The 23040-nt window shown below is 39.1% G+C and overlaps 1 protein-coding gene across 1 annotated transcript in view; it reads right to left on the bottom strand.

The window, feature by feature from the left end:
* Positions 1–23018, bottom strand: part of LOC148108651 (uncharacterized) — a 99533-nt gene extending 76515 nt beyond the window's left edge. Inside the window, exon 1 of the mRNA XM_087868862.1 lies at positions 22730–23018. Within this exon, the coding sequence (XP_087724988.1) occupies positions 22730–22872 (143 nt within the window). The 5' untranslated portion in view covers positions 22873–23018. The remainder of the gene's footprint in view (positions 1–22729) is intronic.
* Positions 23019–23040: the final 22 nt, after the last annotated feature.

The following is a 23040-nucleotide window of genomic DNA, read 5'->3' as shown; positions in this document are numbered from 1 at the left end:
GAGAATTTGGACAGTAGTTTTTGTGAGTTATGTGAAAAAAAGATAATAGGATCATCAGGTCAGCTTACTGGCTTTGCAGGAAGCAAATAACAGAGGAAAAAGAAACATTCTCTCATATGGCTCTCAAAGAAAATAAAAGTGAAGCTTTTGGCCAAGAAACTTGACATCCTACTTTTATTCTGATAGAGGAGTCCCTATAAAGCTGTTGAAGTGGAAATGAAATTCCTGAGTCCCTAAGGGCCAAATCATTTGTGGACAGCCAGGATGTGGATGAACTCCCAGCAAGACCTGAACAGGAACACAGAAGCACTTAAGGAAACCATGTTAACTACACTAATGGCATAGAAACTGATCGACCTGCAATGGTCTCCGTCTTGAAAACAATTTGGGATGAATAATGAACACTATTGCATTACTTGTTGACTGGTTTCCTAAGTCATTCGTTAGTTGTCAGGCATATATTTAACAAATACCTAATTATAATAACTAGCATTTGGTAAGAATTCACTAAGTGCCTTGCACTGTGCATTGCATTACTTCCTTTCATTGTGACAGACATTCCTTAAGGGAGTATTGCTCTAAATTCCTTTTTAAAGGTGACATACAGACCTAGAAGCTAAATAAAAGGTTGTTCTAAGATTCCACACAGGTGGAACCAGAACACAAACCCAGTCCAGCTGATTTCAGAGGTCTTGCTCTCTTTTTTTTTTTTTTTAATATTCCATTTATTTGTTTGAGAGACAGAGAGAGCACAAGCAGGGGGAGGGGCAGAGAGAGAGGGACAAGCAGACTCCCCACTGAGCATGGAGCCCAAAGATGAGGATGAGCTGGGGCTCAATATGGGGCCCGATCCCAGGACCCTGAGATCATGACCTGAGCCAAAGTCAGATGCTTAACTGACTGAGCCACCAAGGCACCCCCAGAGGTCTTACTCTTAACCAGGGCAGCACACTACTATTCCAGACCTATTTTATCATTCTTAAATGTTAAGGAGAAAATATAATGTCCCCACCCAACAAGAAAAGAAAACATGTACTAGTCATCATTAGCAAGTATCCTGGAAGAGACCTAAACTAAAAGGAATCTTCCATCCCAGGCTAGGCTCCCTACTTACTTTATTGCCCTTAGTAGATTCCAACTTTGGCTTTCTCATCTCTTTTTTCTTTGAAATGAGTGATGTCTAAAGTTCTGTCAACCAAGGAATTTTTAGGGGTAAAAGATTCAATTGAGTTCTTTTTTCCCTAAATTGAAAGTTGGCCTTGAGTTAACAATTTAGGTGGGGTATAGGGTGGGAAAGGAAGACCACACTAAGAATATTAAGTATTACTTTATAAGATTATTTAGTGTTTATTTATTTATTTTTAAAGATTTATTCATATATTGGAGAGAGAGAGAGAGACAGAGAACACACGAGCAGAGGGAGGAGCAGAGGGAGAGAGAGAATCCCAAGCAGACTCCTGGCTGAGTGCAGAGCCTGATGCAGGGCTCAATCCCAGAATCCTGAGATCATGACCTGAGCCAAAATCAAGAGCTGGACGTTTAACTGACAGAGCCACTCAGGTGTCCCATATTATTTAGTATTTGGTATTATTTAGAAGATCATTTCTTTTATTAGTCATACCTCTCGTAAGGCCATAACAATTACAGGCACACATGAAGAAGAAATTTGTCTATGAATTATGGTACTGACTATCAAGGACTGTGAAGGCACTGAGATTATATCTTACTTGCAAATTAACAGTAAGCCTGCCACAGTTTTATGCATGCTGGTAAAAGGCATGAGACTCCTGAGTCAGTCACAACGGATTTTATTACTCACATCAATGCCAGTAGCCAGAGTATCAGCACTTTCTTGCACTGGTTTCCAGAGTCTCAACCCCCACAAGGTGACATGAAAGGAGCCAGATAACATCTGCACATGCACTATTTGCATTTCAGGAGAGGAGTGCTGAATCTTTTATAATAGGCAGTAAATAAACCTGTTCCTTTGCTCCAGAAGGAGATAGGACTTTTATTTCCCAAAACCATTCACTACACAAACATCCTTGAAAGGATAGTCTAGAATGAACACAAGACAGACAGAAATGTGAGAGACCCATGGAAATTGTCTCCCAACACTGACCATTCTGCTTAATAGAAGAATACATGTTTGAAGACCGTATCTTGCTAGATCCATAGATGTTTATAAATGTTATAGTGGCAACAAATTATTCACCAGGATCTTGGACTATTCCTTTTTTAAAAAGTCAGTTGTGTCACCACACTTGTCATATTTTCTACAGATCCTAATGAGTCAGCAAAGAGTTTAACAATAAATTTTCACACAATGTAAAATGCAGTGTGGAAACGGACCCAGAGCATCCCAAAGTTAACATGTTCTAAATATACAATGTAAGCATCTACACTAAGGCTGCTGAATACAATATTCTAGAGCCAAATGATCTCAATAAACAGCTATGAGGCTTTTTAAAAAGGTCTGAAGCTTAAAGTCTAGATTAAATGATACTGAATCCCCATTTCCTCATTATCTCTTGTGAGAGATAAACTGAAAAGAGAAGGAGATTTCTGTCTTAGGACGTTTTTGTATAAGAATCCAAAATTTTGAGCTACTATTCTTTCCCTCTAATCTATCAATACCGTCCTCACTCATAAAAGTACACTAGTTTCTTCTTCCCAATGGCTCATCAGATTCTGAGTCTCACAGAAACTCCTTTTCATAATTAAAAGTTAATATAATGAGATTCAGAGATCTGTGTTCAAAAAATGTCTTTTAAGTATTTCTTTTTTCTGCTGTGATGCTAGGTAGCAGGGCCCAAGTTACAAAAATTAAAGTTAAAAGCCAACCATTCTGTTCCCCATATCCATGAGTTTATAGTTGAACTCCATAAAAACATTTTCATTGCCTTTCCCCTAGTCCGTTGAATGTTACTCTATGTCTTACAGTTCCCCATTTACTCCCACAAGCCAATCTCACGTACCATTCATAAAATGAAACAGCAGCAAAGATTTGCGGCTTCAAAATGAGGACATATTGCCTTTTCCCCAAATTTATTTAACCCAGTTATAAACACCCAAACACTGACAAAAAGATGTGGAAAATGTGGTGTGATTGAGAACTGCATCTCATATATTGTTTTTTAAAATATTTGTGTGGCAGAGTACTATATATCTGCGTTTCTGTGGCTTTGGAAACACAGCGCTAGGAAACATGAAATACAATTTTGTCTCCTAATTTCAAAAGGCTTGCTCTGGCAAACAGCTAGAAATAAACTCAAAATGTGACTGAAAGCCAATTTTTGCTGTTTTAAAAAATGTAACATTCAATCAAATCAGAGGTTGGTTTCAAAAGAAATGTCATTTTCCTTCTTTGAATGGCATAACACTCTCTCTCTCTCACACACACACACACACACACACACACACACACACACACCAACTACATACCCCCTAGAGAATCCTTAACAAAAGCTAAGCTCTAAAATTAAAGAATCTGTAGAAAATGTAGTGATGCACCTGAAAATTGTTTTCATTCTCTCCTTTGTGTGAAATTCAATTACATAGAAAGCAAATAAATGGAGCAAACAATGAAAATGGCACATGGGATTTTTTTTCAATTACTATAAACTGCACTCTCTAAAAGAGAAAGACCGCTTATGCAGCAATTCCACCTAATGACAGGCATTGTTCTCCTGTTAGGCTATTTCTGATTTTTGGAGCCTCCTAACACTAAATCCACTGTTAACTCCTTTATAACAAGACTCTCTCTCCCCATAAATGCAAACTTAATAATATTGCTCTTATCTCAATCCTTCTGTGAAAAAAACAAACAAACAAACAAACTTTAAAGCTTTGACAATACTAAGAAAGACACAATATGGTATTGACATCTTTCTAGAAATACTTCATTGAGCCTACTGTGACCATTCTAGGGCAGCAAGAATGAAAAGTATGGAATTTCATTGCTTTAACTCAGTTCTAATGTATTGCTTTAGAATTTAAAAAAAAAAAAAGCTACTCTAATATATAAATGCAGCCCTTATAAAAATACCAAAATATATATTTACCAGATTAATCTTCTAGAAAATTAAAGTACTAAAATCTTTCTTTGGATTCCCTTAAATAGCAATCTCTTCTTATATTTAGTAGATGACTCAAGACCACTTAAAACTTTGCTCCAAAGACAAAAAAACCTAGTTTAACCACATTTCTTGATCATGTCTAGGAGAATATTACCAAGAGAGATTGTCTTAATTTAAAAATATTTTTATTAATATTAGAATTAATAAATACATATTTAATTCTCTCTATATAACTACATGTGTGACAGAATATATATTTTTATTAATATTAATATATTTAATTCTCTCTCTAAATCATGTGAAAGGATTTTAATCTCAAATTGAACTGGAGGATACAAAGTGAGGAATCTCACGCACATGCCCTCAGAAGAACAGAACTTCAGAGCTGAGACACTGATTTCCCATAAACGCGTGATTTACAGAAGATGAGACTTATCTCCTCACCAATGAACATCCAACAGAAATCTCTCCCATCCTCCAGCCAATGAACTTACTGCTTGGACTCTGGCTGGACGTCCCCCTCTTTGCATTCCTTGTTCTTAATTCTGTCCTAAACCCTCAACAGACTTGCCTGTAGCTTGCTACAGCATGCATTTCCCAAATTGCAATTCCTCCACTATTCCCAAATAAGCTCAATTTCTGGTCATTTAAGCTTGTCTCAGTTTACCTCTTTATTTAGGTTGATGTATATGTCATATATATGTCACTTTCCAAACCTACATCATCTGGGCTTGAACTGATAAGGCACATAAGATATAAATGACTTACTACAGATGTCCTGTTCCTCCCACATAGATTTAATTGCTTTAATGGGGAGCAATCCCTTGAGCCAGAAGAAATTTAAATATCAGCGACAAGCTGGTGGTGACATTTCAAGCTCTTCTGCCACATTCAAAACAAACTCCACCACCCACCTTCTCTCATGTCTCAAAATAGTAAGACCTATTGGTGAAAGCTTTGGAGTCCTACCTATATACACCTGAGGTGATGGGACAACCAGGTGACAGACCTCACCACCTCCCAGTCCTCTTTCTGGAGACAGTGTAGTATGGTGGAAAGAGCATTGGGCTTTAGAGTCAGGCAAACCTGGAATCCAATCCATTTGCTAATATTGGGTCTTGGGTTGGTTGCTTTATATCTCTCTGAGTTTCAGGTGCCCTCATCTGTAAAATGGGGAAAATTAAACCAGTCTTCAGGGTGGTGTATGTAGAGCTGCAGACAGAGTACATACATGACAGTGACAGGTAGGCATGAGGGAATCCTCCTGGTGGGGGAAGTAGCACAGTTTCCAATGTTTGAAGGAGTTAAAGTATCTGTGAGATCTCTGAAAACTTTGTCTTAGACCAGACCTGAACATCACTATCAAGGATGGGAACTGTGTTGTTCATGCATTCACTTATTCATTGCATACATGGTCACGGAGCTTCTTATCTAGGCTAGCAAGAAAGACAGACTCATGCATAACTAACTGTAAGACACGGGTACTATCACATAGGTAAGCTGAAGAAAGGGTTGGAAATGACAGTCAGCAAGGTCCCCAAAATAAGAGGGGACCTTTCAGGTCAAATCACATATCGTCAGAGAAGATTTAGTAGAAGGACACTGCAGGGGAGTTTCAGGGCCATCTATTAGTGGTTCATCCCTGTCTCTCTAGGAGTACGTAGTGGGGAGCAGTTGCACCCCCTCTGGAGACCTGCAGGGTGGTCTCTCCATCGGCACCGTGGCAGGGACTCGGAAGGGGAGAGGTTTAGGAAGTGGATGCATTCAGGCCACAAGGGGTTCCAGGCTTCCTTCTAAACCAGCTAGACCTTCACAAAGTGAATGGCCTTCAATACCACCAACTCAAGAGAGTGGTTTAGTTAGAAAGGAGAACGTGTGAGGGAGTAGAAAAGTTTTTCTGCTAATATATCCTTCCAGATGGGATGAGGGAGTCAGATTCATTGTATATTTGACAGGATGAATAACCAGTCTAAAAGTTTCAAATATAAATTAGAGTAGACTGATGAATAATAAAGTGATGGGGGGCCACAGAGGTACCCCTATCCTGGGTATTTCCCATGTATCAGGCAAAAATTTGAGACAGACAGTTAGTATCCCCACTTAAAAATGAGCAAACTGAAAAACTGAGAGATTAAGTAACTAGCTGAAGGCTTACACAGATATCAAGTGGGGGAGCTGGGTTTCAGACCCAAAACTGCTTACAACTCCAGAATCTGCATTCTGCCCCACTGCCTACATGCTTATTCAATCTCTAAATGGCTCAGTGGGCATTCCCAAAACAAGAGCTTATTAAACTGCTATTTATTTATTCATCTCTATTATCATAAAAACTCTTACTAATATTTACTATAACAATGATAAATTTCTCTATCTTAAGAGTTTTAAGTCCTGGGGCGCCTGAGTGGTTGCATCTGCCTTCAGCTTGGATCATGATCCCAGGGTCCTGGGATGGAGCCCTGAGCCCGAGCCCCGGGTAGGGCTCTCTGCTCAGTAGGGAGCCTGCTTCTTCCTTCTCCCTCTGCCTGCCACTCCTGCCTGCATCCGCCCCCCCATCCCCACCAAATAAATAAACTAAATCTTTTTAAAAAAATAAAAGTTTTAGGTCCCAAGGACATCTTTGGGGTAAATTTAACCAACCCCCTCAATTCTACAAATAAGGAACTGAGCTATCCCAAGTCAACTGAGCTACAACTAAAACACCAATGGTTCTCTTAAAAATGTTAGAAAAAATGAACCTCTTTGTATATACCTATTGATGATGATGAAAATCAGAGTTTGAAATAAAATTGTGATATACTAACAAGATGGTATCAACCAACCCTGGGACTTGACACCAAAAGTTAGAATGTTTTCAAACCTCACTTACTAACTTTGTTGCTGAATAACTTCACAAAAAGCAAGTGGCTTCCTAAACACTGGCTATTTGGCTCTCCCTTAATCATTCCTAAAAGAGGGGCACCTGGGTGGCTCAGTCATTTAAGCATCCGCCTTCAGGTCAGGTCATGATCGAGGGTCCTGGGATCGGGCCCCACATTGAGCCCCACATCGAGCCCCACATCAAGCCCTGCGTCAAGCCCCATATCGGGCTCCCTGCTCAGCAGGCAGCCTGCTTCTCCTTCTCCTGCTCCCCCCACTTGTGCTCTCTTGCTCTCTCTCTCTCAGTCAAATAAATAGATAAAATCTTTAAAAAAAAAAAAAAGCATTCCTAAAATATCTAAGGTATGTTCTGGTTTAAATGTATCCTTAGTGGGTTAATTTTTAATTAAAAACCTGGTGATGCAAAACTGAATTTAATTTTTTTCTCAAGCAGAAGTAAAACCTTTCTGAAAGTAACTGAAAACAAAGACATTGCCTGGAAAACAAAAACTAGGCAAAATCAATTATAGAATAAGGCTAATGTCAATTATTATGGAGTAAGGCCATTGGCTAAAAGTAACAGAGACAGAAAATTTGGCTTGTGGCTTTGTTCGTTGATTTATTTTTATCCTCCCATCTTCAATAGGATTATTTTTTCCATAGCGAGCTATTGATCATTTGGAAAATTATTTTTTTATAAAAAGACCATTTATTTCCACTGTAAAATGACAAAATGAAAATGAAATCTTCCTCAGAAGAAAAAGTCTTCAACCTCATTAATAATAAAAGAAATACAGATTAAAATGAAATACCAGGTTTATACTATGAAACTATAATCAAAGATTTTCCGCCCAATTCTCAATGTTGGTAAGGGTATGAGACAACAAGTTTACATGATGTTTTGACAATATTAAGAAACTAAGGCAATCTTCTTGGAGATCACTTGACAATATTCCTTTAAATGTGCATTTTTTTAAAGGCGCATTTATTTGACACAGCAACTCCACTTCTAGGAATGTAACCTCACATTGCCTCATATGCAAAGACTTGCCTATAATGACATTGATTACTGGGATAGCAAGGAAGGAAGGAAGAGGGAAAGAGAAGAAATTAAAGAAATCAAAATGTCCACCTATAAGAACTGGTTAAATGAATAAATACGGTACACTGCATTAATAAAAAGCAGTATTATTTTTCCATTAAAGTGATGTTGTGGGGTGCCTGGGTGGCTCAGTTGTTAAGTGTCTGCCTTCGGCTCAGGGCATATCCCAGGGTCCTGGGATCAAGCCCCGCATCAGGCTCCCTGCTCCACTGGGGGCCTGCTTCTTCCTCTCCCACTCCCCCTGCTTGTGTTCCCTCTCTCACTGGCTGTCTCTGTCTCTCTGTCAAATAAATAAATAAAATCTTTTTTAAAAAAAAGTGATGTTGTGGATAAATATTACTGAGATGGAAATCATTCACCTATGTTACTAGATTTAAAAAAAAAATACAAAACTCTTTGTACTTGTATGTTTCCATTTATATGAAGTTCCAGAACAGGCAAAACCAATCTGTAGTAACAACAGTCATCAGAACAGAGGTTGGCCGAGAGGGTAGAGAACAGGTGAAGAGAGTAGACACTAATTTGAAAAGAGGTAAGGGAACTTACTAGAGTAATGCAAATGTTCTAATCTTAGAATAGGGCTTGAGGGACAGAGTGGATATACATTTGCCAATTCATCTAAATGTACATTTAACATTCCATTCTACGTAAATTATACATCAATTGAAATAAGGAACAAAACTCCTATATGTATAACATAATTCATCATTAATAAAAATAATGTTTGAATATATACCTGCAGAAAAGGATTTGGAGATGATTTTTTTTACTTTCTTTTTTTTAAACTTGCCAATGAGCATTATAATAATTAAAATAAATACAAATATACAAGCATGTCCAAATGTGTTTCAATGAACCTCTCCTGCCCTTAATCTCAAGATTGCCTCCCCCTTTCAAAAAGTAGGGTGTGAATTATCCAAAGCATCATGGAGACATGCCAGGGTTCAGAGTTCTCTACATTTCCATGGAGGGATACCCCTGGAGTCCCACCCTTTGTGGAGGTCCTTCAGAGTGTGCTCACTGATCATTTGCCTCATTTCTCAGACAACTTCAAATGCTGAAGTTACACCAAGATCTTAGTCATTTATAGAACTCAAATTCCTCTTAGGTCCAGAGGAGAAAGCTTCAAATTACTGAAGGCAATGCAAATGCCGTGTATCCTAAGAAGTAGCTGTTCTTTGCATGTGTCCTGCCAAGCTTCTAAGAAAGGTTTTGCCATTAGTTCCAACCCCATAAGCAGCCCAGCCTGAGCCCCACCCCTTCCAGTAGGCCTATTACAGATAAGTCAGTCAGGAAAGCCTTCTACGGCCAGGTGTGCTCATGGCCAAGGCTGGGTGTCTGCCACCTCTTGCTGGTAGCAGTTCATGTTCACATGCAGCCCACAAATCTCCACTTGGGCTGCTGGGTCATTAACCACGCAGGCACAATTACCTACTAACAATAACAGTGCAAACAACCATAGGGCAGTTAGTTGATGGGTGGAAAAGAGAGGATATAGTCACAAAAAGATGAAACACAATTATATTCCTCTTCCTTAAAACCCCTGCAGGATGGATACAAACTGAGAACTGAAGTAGGTGGGAACAAATGAGAACAGAAATCCAACTTTTCCTCGGGATATAGCCAAAAAAGTTAATAAACAAACAGTGCTAAGAATAGTTCAAAACCCAACAACCTGGCTTGGGTCTAGACCAGGGGTGAAGCCAAATACCCAGAGCATCCACATCTCTAGCCCACTGAACAACTTGCCCAAAATGCCCCACAGGACAAATCAGACTTACGTGATCTCAAACTGAACATCCTTTCATTGCTCCCACCCTGCTGCTCCTTTTGCAAAGCCCCCATCTCAGTGAATCACACTCCAATCCACCCCTTTACTGGAGCAAGAACTTAGATGACATTTAAGGTTCCTCCTTCATTTTCCACATACCATCAGTTATCAGGTCCTGTAGACTCTACCTTCTAAGTATTGTTCTAATTGGTCTTTCCCACCAGTTCATGCCAACTGTCACAAAACCTTTTCTCCACTTTACTGCCTGAATAACCTTCCTAAAGTGCAAATCTGATGTCATTGATTTATTCTAGTATTTTCATGACTCTCCATTGCCTACCCAGAGGTTTCTATAGACAATCTGAGGTGCCTTCACTATTAGGTATTTAAATATGTGAAATCATGGGATTTAATACAGTAAAGTAGGAGACGGTACGGACCTGGAAATGACCTGTCCCACTTAAAGGCATTCAAACCTAAACTATTTTAAAACAGCTGTTCCATCCTAGTAAAACTCTTTTTGAGGTCACTTTGATACTCCTGGTCCACACAGTAGAGTCTGAACTCCCTAGCCTGAATCTAAGTCTGTGATAGAGCTGATGCCTGCTTCTTTGGCCTCATCTTCAACTATTCACAGCAAGTAGCTTTCGTTTTCCTGAGGATTCTTTTTCACACAGCAGTGCCTTTGAATTTTACCTTCCCTTAGCCTGAGCCCCTCTTTTTCTCTACCTTGCCTGATACTCTCATTTCAATACCTCTACTGCCAGCCTTCCTGGAGCCCTGGGGAGAGCTGTATCCTGGACATACATCTCTTATAGTTCTTTCACAACTTGCAAATATTTATTTATCTTCCCTACTAGTTAGTACTTAGGGGACTTGTCTTATAATTGTACAAATCATACGTTACAAAAGAAACAGCAAAGGCAAGAGACAACTTTCCTCCCCAACATCTTAAATAAGATTGAGGAAAATATTGTTTGCATCACAGACTACATTTTTTGAAAAATTTTTGGGTGTCCTTGGAGAACTATGGAGATTTTAAGGGGCTTCCAAATATGCTATGCTATGCCCTTATGTAGTCTCTGCTCACTAAACCTTTATTGAATATGACATTGCAACAATCTTATGCCAGAAAAGCTGCTTTAGGTCTTGATCAATTTCACAAAATGTTAATGGGGGTAGTATTAATCATTACCATGAATTTTCAGTGTTGAAAAGAAAGAAAGGAAGAAAGACACTGTTACATGCTCCAGTGCCTTTTAAAAAGTCACTCTAAGAAATAAAAGGGAACTCAACTCCACTCCCACAACTGGGTCACAAGATCCATTAGCTGAAGTAGTTGAGTGCTCAGTTACATGAAATAGTTCTATTTCTCAGAACTTGCCCAAAGGGATCTCCCCTGCCTGCAGAGATAGAAGTAAGGAAAAAAAGAATCTTTCCTATACCTTTAAGTTTGACCTGCCCCATTTTTCCCTCCCTTCCTGTCCCTTGATTTAAGCCAGTGGGGAGGTATGGAAATAAAATGGGAGGTTCGAAAGGGAAGAGATTGTGAAGGATGAAGGGGAGGGTAGTAGTTGAGGCTTACAAGGTATCTATGTCCGTTGTGACCAAGGTTAAATGAAGTCAACCACAAAGCTCCAATAACCTCATCACTTCCTACTTTGCACACTAATAGGCTGACCTCTAGGTTTGACTTAAAATTGAGTGGTCTGGCGTGAACTCATTCATTATATACCAGTTCCTACCAGAATATTACATATATTTTTATCTTAACTGTTGTCATTATTGTTGGAATTATAAGTGCTTTTATTCTTATTAACCAATGTGAAAGCAATTTACTTAGTATTGGGCCGAAAAAAAACCCTCAACAAATAGACTCCATTCTAATACAAAAATGAACATGCTAATGATAGAAAATTGAAAAAATACAGCTAAGTGTAAAGAAAAAAACCCCACCTATACTCAAAAACCTTTTGTAATTGGGACTTTATTATATTTACTTTTAACACTTAAAAAACTAACTTTGTAACAAGCTCTTGCCTTGTTCTTAGAAAATAGTTAAGCATTGTTTTTTATAGCTACACAGTACCCTTGGAAGTGGATACATTGTAATTTATATAATCATTTCTTTATTACTAAGCATTTAGTTTCTATAAAACATATTTTGGATTAATAATATGGATTTAAACCTTTTAATAGCTCTCAATACTAGCAATGACTAAATGAAAACTCTCCAAACAAGGTGTAGGCAGCAGTAGGGAACAGTTTAGGAAGCATTTTAGTCATTGGTTTCCTTTAGCCAAGAAAAACAGGTACAGTATCACTGAATTATAAACAAAAGCAGGAACTACTCTGAAATTTCCTCAAGAATAATGTATTTCATAAAACTCTGTTGACTTGAAGGTGGAACCAGTTCTAGGAAGGCTTTGTAGGAAAGAGAAGAGTGTTGAAAAAGGAGCACAAATACATGAGAGGTAGTATAAAAACATGAAGTTGGGAAAAAGAAACCACAAGTTCTTAACATGACAGCGGACTTTTCCACCTACCAGGGCCTTTGATGGGGACTAGATACTGATAAGCTTGCCCCAAGTCCTTAAATCTTGAAGAGACTCTTTTTTTTTTAAGATTTATTTATTTATTTATTTATTTATTTATTTATTTATTTGAGAGAGAGAGAGTGAGTGGGTGTGCGAAGGGAGCCCACTGAGCTCGGAGTCTGATGTGGGCTCAACCTCACACCCCAGAGATCATGACCTGAGCAGAAACCAAGAGTCAGACATTTAACTGACTGAGCCACCCGGGTGCCCCTTAGAGGAACACTTTGCTAAACAAAAACTTTAACAACCATTTGTTAACAGTGATCCCCTACCTACCCTAAGTGTCTTTTCACCAAATCTTTCATCTTTTCCCATGCCCTTGAGACTTCACCAGAAACAGAGTAGGTAGCCAGAAGTTTTCACAGGTTCAACATGGCTAGAATCACCACTGTGCAATGCTTTTAAAGTGACAGAGAATTTAGAGTCTTCCTAAAACCCAATTTCCTTGGACCTTTGTGTCAATCTGGGGAAAATAAAATGCTATGTACCATTATACTTTCATTTGATTTTCACTTAAATCAATTTTTTCTTAGAAAGCTATCTTAAAATTTTGAAATCACTCTACATGCTTTGCCCAAAGTGTTTCCAAATATTTCTTTTAACAGTTTGTCTTCACAAAACTCTGAGAGATGGGTAGGGCAGGTATTATTAACTGTATTTTGGAGATAAGAAAAGAAAGTAAAGATGCTACCACCAGAACCCAGATGTTTTCTCTTTTGGCCCAGGGTGCCTTCTCCTACAGACTATCCTATCACAATGACTTTGGCAGATGGCATTGTTGGAAACTCTATGGAGACATGACTTGTGCTTCTGTGATCAGATATCTCAAAAGGAATTTTGTACTTGTTTAAAACCTGACATATAAACCCTGAGTATTCTCTTGAAGCATATATAGATGTATTCTGTCTTAAAGAATCTCCAAGTTTCTTCAAATGTGGATTTAAAATTTTTCTTGTCTAATTAACCTACATAGAAGTAGGAACCAAAGATAATTTTAGCGTTTATTTTTCCAAATAGTTAAAAGGGATAAAGATGAATCTTTACATATAGTAACATATTTGAAAAACTATGTTGACATTTAAAATGGCAAATAAAACTAGGAAATGCAAGTGTGTCTCTTCAAAGCAGAAAAATTTACAGTATGTGTGGTTTAAATTAAATAAGTGAATATTTATCTTAACATTACTAAGCTTTGTTTAAAAAGGTAGAACAGTTCTTTATTTCCTTTCTTTCCTTCTTTCTCTTTCTTGTTTCTTTCCCTCTCTCTCTCTTTCTCTCTGACTAGATATATAAAGGCTCAGCCTGGAAAATTCATCAACAGAAAATGTATCTGTACGTATGTGTATGGCTGTTTGCCTTTTTAAATAATGTGACTTTTCTGTAAAACTGGAATGTAAAAGACTCTTGGAGAACATACAACTGAAATAGAATACATCTTCTATATATCATACTTTAATGTATTATTTTCTTTTTAAAAATGAAAGGAAAAGTAACGTTGAAAGCTACTTTCATTAGGGATGAGGGGGTCTGCGTGTGCATGTATGTATACACATGTGTATCTTTGTTGTTGAAAAGCAGTTTCTAAGAGCCCTCAACTAGCCTGAATGTGGTTACAATTTAGCACTTGACCACATTGAGTTTAACTCTTTAGATTGGACTTGTATTGTTTCATGTTTCCTGAAAAGACTGCCATATCTTGAGGTTAAGAACTTTGTCTTCTATTTCTTTTGTATCCCCCACAGTGCCTGCCACACTGTTTATATTGAGTTTAAAAATGGGGCACCTGACTGGCTGAGCTGTGGACCATGCCACTGAATCATGGCATTGTGAGTTCAAGCCCCATGTTGGGTGTAGAGATTGCTTAAAATTAAAACCTGGAAAGGAAAGGAAAGGAAAGGAAAGGAAAGGAAAGGAAAGGAAAGGAAAGGAAAGGGAAGGGAAGGGAAGGGAAGGAAAGGAAAGGGAAGGGAAGGAAAGGGAAGGAAAGGAAAGGAAAGGAAAGGAAAGGAAAGGAAAGGAAAGGAGGAAGGGAGGAAGGAAGGAAGGAAGGAAGGAAGAGAGGAAGGAAGAAAAAGAGGGGGGAGGGAGGGAGGGAGGGAGGGGAGAGAGGAACTAACTCACCCTATGTTCCATGAGAACCAATTCTACTAACCATCCAATCTTTGAAATAAATTGTTCTCATTCTCTAAATGTGAAACTAAATGTTAATATTATTATTTTGTGGGACATCTTGACCCTATAATAATCTACATTTGTATGATATGGTTGCAAATATTATTAGTATTATTATGAAAAACAATGTTTTTGTGCCTGTTCTCTGGATATTTTAAGGCCTCACACATAATTTTATAAATGTGGTGAATGGGAGTAAGTAATAGAAAGCAGAGAAGTCCACCATCTCTAAATCTCTAGCAGATTTTTTTAAAGATTTATTTATTTATTTATTTGAGAGAGAGTAAGAGCATGTTATTGGGGTGGGAGGGGCAAGAGAATCTCAAGCAGACTCCCTGCTGGGCAAAGAGCCTGTCGCAGGGTTCCATCTCACAACCCTGAAAACATGACCTGAGCCAAAATCAAGAGTCAGATGCTCAACCAACTGAGCCACCTAGGCTTCCCTCTAGTAGATTGTTTGTAAGGGTGTGGAGATACCCCTTAGAAGGGAGAGTTGGAGACATCATAGAGCTATCTGGGAGCTCAGACACATTAACTCATACCAGAATACAAGCAGTGCAACTAAAACTTCTTGTCTCAGCCGAGTCTAAAATTAATTCCTTTTCAAGCAACAGGTATTTACTAAAACCGCCTTTGTTGTATTCTTTCTTTTCCTCTTTCCTAGTTCCGGACGGTTTCTGCCCCTACATCTGGATTCTGGTTTATAAGCTATGACCAGCTCGTGACTAAAATACCTTATTCTTGACCCTGTACCTGGATGGTTGACAGTGTTACCTGATTCCAACTTTGCCTCTAACTTTCTAACAACAGATCCAGACTTCTCTCGTCCTTGTCTGGGTGAGTCCATTTCATGTAGCAGTTCTTCATCCTTTTAAAGGGTTCCTTGAAAATGTATGAAAGCTATGAACTCGACCACTCCAAAAAAAAAAAAAAGTACACATATACACAAACACACAAACACACAAAGATTTGCATACATTCCTAGAGGCCACTTTCAAAGGGCTTCTGCTGATAGTAACCTATAGTGTAAAACAAAAACAAAAATAACCCACAAAACAATGCAATCTAGGATAAATCTTTATAGCCACCAATGAATGACTTCCTTTCAACTTTTAGATAGAAGGGAGAAAGATAAACTCAGCTATCCAGAACCAAACTAATAAACTTTTATGGTTCTTTCTAATCCTGATTAGGTTTTTTTGTTTTTGTTTTTTTTTAAGATTTTATTTATTTATTTGACAGAGAGAGAGATAGAGAGAGAGCCAGCGAGAGAGGGAACACAGGCAGGGGGAGTGGGAGAAGAAGAAGCAGGCTCCCAGCAGAGGAGTCCGACGTGGGGCTCAATCCCAGGATCCTGGGATCAGGTCCTGAGCCAAAGGCAGAGGCTTAACAACTGAGCCACCCAGGCAACCCTGATTAACTAAGTTTCTAAACAGCCACAAAAGTTCAAAGACCTCCTCTGTTTCAGTCATTACAAACAGATGTAATTAATTCTTGGTGGAGTTTGAGAAAAGCTAGTCCTTGTCTTTATCACTTTCAAGATTTTTCTTCTAAAAAATCACCAAAGTAATATATGTACATTGAAGAAATGCTGGAAAGTGAGGAAAAGCATACATAAGAGTTTTAAATCACCTGAAATCCTAGCAGAAAAGATACCCAATCGTCATTCAATGGACAAATTTCCAGTCTTTCTTAATTCGTAATTTTTAGATTGCCAGAACACCTTTCCTTCAAGTTCTCCTTCAAGTTCAAGTTCTCCTTTTACATAAGAACCTGTTGTACATTCAAAGACGCAGTTCAATCTTTAGGGGTGTAAGAAACTTCTAGGTTACCTAAGACTTGCCCCAGGTCTACACACTTCCACACTCTGACTACAAATTCACCTGCCAGCCTCTTCGTCTGTATATAGCATGGACTGTAGCTGATTGCTATTTGTGTCTTCTGGTTATTAGCTCTGCCATCAATGTTTGTCATTGTGATGATAATTACAGTTTTGGAAATTCTACTGCTGAGTTGAACTCTTGGCTTCATTGCCACCTTCTTGTCTGTGAACTGGACAAGTTATATAATTCATCTGTGCCTCAGTATTCTCGTCTGTAAAATGGGCATGTTGGTGGAGAATAAATGAGTTAATATCTATAAAGTACGAGGACACAGGATGTCACCTTGGAAGCACCCATGAGATGCTATAATTATTCTTTATATATTATTGTTATCATTTCCCATGATGTTTTCTGGTTTGTTAGTTCTGCTCTGTCCCTGTTGGTCCAGCCACCTAATCTACTGTACCCTAGCAAATTCTCCCTAGACTTAAATGATTTTGCCTTGGAGTTTTTCAAGTGCATTCCTTTATTCAGTTGATACTTTTTAAGAATGACTATGTGTAGGGCCTAGAATTGGCCTTGGATAGAGCAGAGTCCTCTGCCCTCAAGTGTTTGGAATCTCAGGAACAACAGATAAAAAAATGAAATGAAAAGAATATTTGTAATACCAAGTGATGAATGTGACCATGGAAGAAGTACTGGGGACAGAAACAGGGATTGCAACCAGACTTTGCAGAAGGAGAGAAATAATGCCTCCTGAAGGAAGGGTCTTTAAACGGAGTCCTGAAACAGGAGTTAGCCAAAGAGCAGGTGAGAGCCAGAGAGAAAGACGATGTTTGGAAAACAAGGGATTTGACTATGAGCTCTAAGATCCCTTCCAGTTCAAAAACTATAGGACTCCACTGTCTACCTGATATGGAAATAGACCTGACCCTTCCTGCTATGTCCATCACTGGCCTAAGCACCTGCCAAATGTGATTTTAGTTGGAGGCAGCAAAAGGGATAGTTTTGGAGAAAGCATAAGCTGCCATTAAGGCTCACTAAAGTAGCCATACTTTTTTCTTTGATATGTACAATTGATGTTTCTCGATATTATGTCAAATGTTATTAAAACTGTGCTTCTAAAAAGTCTCCTCTTTCAACCAAATCACTGGCTCTAAGCCCTATCTAAAGAGAAATTCTACAGTTCTTTGTGTAGCTACTTGCTATAGACTGTATTACTTTAAAATTCATATGTTAAAATCCAAACCCCCAATGTGATGGTATTAGAAAGTGGGCCTTTAAGAAATGATTAAGTCACAAGGGCAGAGCCTGCATGAATGGGATTAGTGCCCTTATGAGAAATCAAGGGGTGCTCCCTCGCCCTTTCCACCTTGTGAGGACACAAGGAACCAGGAAGCATCTATGAATGAGGAAGTGAGTTCTCAGCACATGCTGAATCTGCCAGCATCTTGATCTTGGACTTTCCAACCTCCAAAACTGTGAGAAATAAATGTCGGGTTCTGAGGACTGAGTTGATCATATTCCTCAGTTAGGGTAAATATATATAACTTTTTATATATAGTCCCAAACCAAAACAAATAAAAATCAAGGACAGATTTAAAAATCAGCATAAATAGCCAGAGAGAGAGAGATAGAGACAAAGAGAGCGAGCGAGAGAGAGACAGAGAAGGAAGTAGACAGAGGGAAACAAGAGAAGTTGATTGTATTTGCATTTTCTATAGAAGAATATGATTCATGATATAGTAATTATGCCAGGAGAAGAAATCAGCAACATATATCTACGGATTGTCTCATAACCTATAACTCAGTTGTAACACAAAAGTATCACCGGATCACCTGGCTTTCTGCCCTCCTAGGGCTTGTAGTCTAGTTATAAGAATGAAATTCTGTTTCACCACACAAGGATGAATGCTGATAATCAAATCAATCACTATTAGATGTTCACATAGAAGGGACCATTAAACTTTTTTCAATTCATGAAATAATATTGGTCACAACTTTTTGCATAGGTGAGTAGTTTTTATGTCCTAGTTTTCTATTTTATATTTTATAAAAACATTGCATAATTTGCAAACTCCACTTTTGGTTATTCCAATCATTCTAGAATCTAATACTTGTATCATGAGTGTGTACAACTTCTAACAGAGATTCATTTCCATGCCCCATGAAATAGAAAACATTTCTCCTCCTTTCTGTTTCCTTCCTCTCCTCCATTTTCCTAATGGCTTACAACTTCAACAACAATCAGCTCATGGCCTCTCTAGTTTCCTCCACACTCCCAACCCATCTTCCCTGCTCCAACAACCCAGATTATTTTGAAGGAAATCTCAAACATCATATCACTTCAGCTCTGAATATTTTAGTATATAACTCTAAGAAGTAAGCAGTTCCCTTTTCAAACATCATCATGCCCCCAAAAATAACTACAGTTGCTTAATATCATAAAATAGTGCTCGCATTCCCTAATTGCCCTATGTCTTTTTTCTTATTTTTCATTTGTTTTAATCTATATCAAAAAAAGGTCCATACATTACAATTGAGTAACATGTCTTATACAGACGAACGTTCTTCTTTAAGCCTTTCTCCTCAAATGAAAATGCAGAATTATAATGTAGCAAAAACAAGCAATTCTGAATGAAGAAGGAGTTTAAAATGCTGTGCTGAAGAAGGTGGTGAAAATGTCAAGTCACTGCCTTTGCTGAGGAGATAAGCACTTGGCATATACCTTTCCCTGAATGATAAAGAAGGAAAGTGGGAGCTGGGCTTTCCGGTAAACATTTTTATTAGCCACCCAGAACTGCAGATAAACATGATGTGTGTGAAACAAAGTGCTCTGCAGTAAATAGGAATTGAGGAAATAGAAAATGAGTTGTAAATCTGAAAATCATTTCTTTACTTCAACGAAAGAGAAACTTATAAACAGACAAACCAGTCTCCTTTAAAGTCTTGCTAATGCTGGTTGCTTAATCCTTTTTAGGATTTTTAATCCTAAAGCTTTAGTTTAATTTAATTTAAGGCTTTTGAATTTTCAACTATTGCTTATTCCATTCTAATCTGTGCCTTTTGTAAAAGAAAGAAAAATCACTTTAGATGACATGAAATTGTAATCAAGACTTCCACTTCCATTGTGCACTATAAGAGCTTCTCCTACCATCCTACCTTAAACAAAACTTTTTCATTTTAAAATGGAAAGAGGGGTGCCTGGGTGGCACAGTGGTTAAGCGTCTGCCTTCGGCTCAGGGCGTGATCCCAGCATTGTGGGATCGAGCCCCACATCAGGCTCCTCTGCTATGAGCCTGCTTCTTCCTCTCCCACTCCCCCTGCTTGTGTTCCCTCTCTCACTGGCTGTCTCTATCTCTGTCAAATAAATAAATAAAATCTTTAAAAAATATAAAATAAAATAAAATAAAATGGAAAGAAATCCCAGTGTCAGAACATAACACACACAAAATAATTACCATGCAATAAAAGAGGCAAGACAAGCTTACAGTGATACAGTGCAGGAGTTAAGAATATGGGCTGCAAAAAGAGAAAGGCCGTCCCTGTTTCTTTGCCTGTAAAATGGGGACAATATATAGTAGCTGTCTCCTAATGCTGCTGTTGGGATCATTCAAACATGATCATGAAAAGCACCCAGCACTGAATAACATTCAGTAATGACTAGCTATTATTATTATTGGAAAGACAGAGGAAGGGATGATTTGTCATGATCAGTTTTACCTTGAGAGATACAACTTACTTTATGGTAATGTTGTGAGTCAATTACAAGAGATTACAAGAGAAGGCAGCAAGCTCCCTGCACGGCACCCCTATTGCACTGCCTCCCATAAAAAGACCCAGGGAAAAGAAGTACCCTGGAGAGGGAATGTTAGTTCTCCACTCTGGTGGCTCCAAATATTTGAAAATAGTACAAGAAATGGCTCCGTGTGTAATAAGTTCCAGGTAAGACAACACTGTGCTAAGTGCACTAAACAGATTAACCTGAAATTGGACTCTGATCCCCAAGGAAACCGGCCGGTGTAGCCCAGTCCTTACTGGCCCTGCCGAGGAAAAACAACCTTACATCTATCTCAACTGGGATCTGGCTGGATAGGATCTAAGCTTTGAACGGTGCCTAAGCCCATTTCAGATGCATAATACCTGTTAGACAATACTAAGCAGGGAGTTTTGGCCTGGGGTGTGCACCCTACTACTGAGGAACTGACATAGGAAAATGAAGATCTAGCATTGTAATTCAGCCTTTCCCTATTCTATCATTTTAGTGAGACAAAAATTTCCTTTTCTCTTAGGTGTTTCTCAAATAATTGCAAAAACTAACTCAAAAAATAAATAAATTAACAAAAAAGTAGGGGGTTGTTATTTATAGGATAGCATTCTTCTGTTCAAATCATTTTGTTGCAAAATTCCTTTAAAAACCCTTTCCTTACAACTCACAGCCCTTTCCAAGCACCTGGCCCTCTGCATTATTCCTCTACTCCTTGAGGAAACAGAGGAGGAGAATAGATCTCCAAAGAAAATGTCCTTATTAATAATATCCTATGTTTAAATGCTTTATAGTTTTAAAGCACCCTCAGATCCACTGTGGTCTTGTACAAGATGGTATAAATGATACTGTACCTATTTGACAGGTAAGAAAAATTACATATAGTGATCAGTGCAGGTGAGACCTGAACTCAAGACCTTTTCAAACAAATGCAATGGTTTGGAACCTGAAGCAAGGGGCCCCATGTCATATTTGCCAGTTTTTTGTGCAGTTTTTCCTCCCTTCAGTGAGTCTGTTCCAGCCATCTTCCTCTTTCCTCCTCAGTTAATTCTGATTTATGCCTCACCTCGTATAACTAAATGGGAAAGATTTGAGCAGACCAACATCCAACCAACTAATATTCACTGAACACAAACTAGAAGCTAGACCTGTGAAGCAGAGGGAAACTAAATGTTCTTTATCATTTAAAAAGACCATGTGAGATTAATCATTTTATCAATTTGAACCAATTATCTATTAAAATAATATTTGCATACTAGCCAAAATGGAGTCCCTAGCTAGATGTGTTCAGTCCCTGTTTATAAAACTGGAAATAAACTTCAAGCGGCTTCTATAAGAAAGCTAAGGCTTAGAAAATGTCCCTGCATGGACTTGATAAGATTTCCGATTGTGCCATGGTGAAATCTCATTTCTTAAATCACTATTCAACATTAACTTATTGTACAAACTTGCATCTGCCTGACCCTGGAGATAAGATGATGATGAAGTTAGATGCAGCGGTCATGAGCCTGAAGGAGGTCAGAATTGAGAACAGGAAGCCCAGTTCCCTACTCTGGACTCTCCAAGGGACCCCTGGCTGGGAATAGTCAGGCCTCACAGCCCTCTGGGCCAAAGGTGAAACCCAGCTACTCGCACCCGGTCTGCAGCCACATGGGCCTTTACTCATTTCTCTCTGCTTCTCCCACTGGACTCTACATTAAGTTCCAGTTCCCTCCGCCTTGAAAGTTCACCAGGCTCTTGGTAGCCTTAGCTCCTCCTCCTCCTCATTTGGCCCTCAGCTCTTGACCTCCTGCACTCAGGAAGCCTCTTCTGTCTTGCAGCTCTGGCTGTCTACCTCCCTGTGAAACCCTCCACCACCTTCAACATTTCACATTTGTAGTTTTACATGTACTTGTGTGATTGTTTGATATTTGACTATATCTGCTCTCAGGTGCCTAAGATCCTGGAAGGGCAGGGGCTGATTTTAGATGCCAGTGCCTGGCACACAGTAGGCCCTCTAGGAATGAAAACCGAATAGTCACGCGTGCCTGGAACTAGATAGCCTGGGCTCTGTGGAGGGGGCAGGATGGATTTGGTCGGCTTCCTTAACACGGTGGGGGGGGGGGACACCTCCTGGCTCCCATCATAAAACCTGAGTGACACTCTGAAATGGAAAGGCTGTTTGTCCCAAGTCCCCAGACTTGAAACTCTCAGCAGAAATACTATTATATTTAGTGTTGGGGCCCCAGTACCCAAGCTGTGCCTGTTACTTAGCATGAAATACACGTGCAAAACACTTCGTAAATATTAGCCATTGCCAGTATTAAGGAATACATTCCGGAGCGTGGGACAAAGTGGAAGATGTTACCCATAGCTTCAAAGAAATACTCAAGCTTGAATGGGCTCTTAAAAGAATACAAACGACCCCCTAACCAAAGATTAAAAAAAAAAAAAAAAAGGAAATGTGCCTTCTCTCTTTCCTCCGGAAAACAAACAAAACCCCCAAAACAAAACCCTCCAAACGAAAACCCTCTTAACCAACGTCTTCCCCTTTCTAGGCCTTCACCCTCTTGTCTCCCCGCACCTCACGGGCGAATTCTGGACGTCAGTCACTGCGGAGACTGCCATCGCTGCGATGCCTCCAGGCATTTCCTGACCAGGGTGCAACTTTGTGAGGATGTACGTAGTCGGACCTCCTCTCCTGTAGATGATATTTAAGGCCTCCATGGGGCAAGCAACAGTGTTTATAAACAGGGAGGGAGGGGTCTTTGCCTTTTTCTACACGCGGGCATTTTAGCGACCTACTGCCAGCCCGCGCTCGACTGCAGCCCCAGCCCTCGGGCTCTGAGGAACCCACGCTGCCGCGCGGCCGAGACCCCGCCCCCCGCCGCAACC

Source organism: Ursus americanus, chromosome 17 (assembly GCF_024610735.1).
Source record: "Ursus americanus isolate L20-20 chromosome 17, mUrsAme1.1.p, whole genome shotgun sequence".
NCBI lineage: Eukaryota > Metazoa > Chordata > Mammalia > Carnivora > Ursidae > Ursus > Ursus americanus.
Note: the sequence above shows the minus strand (reverse complement) of the source record. Positions and strands in the feature narration are given on the sequence as shown.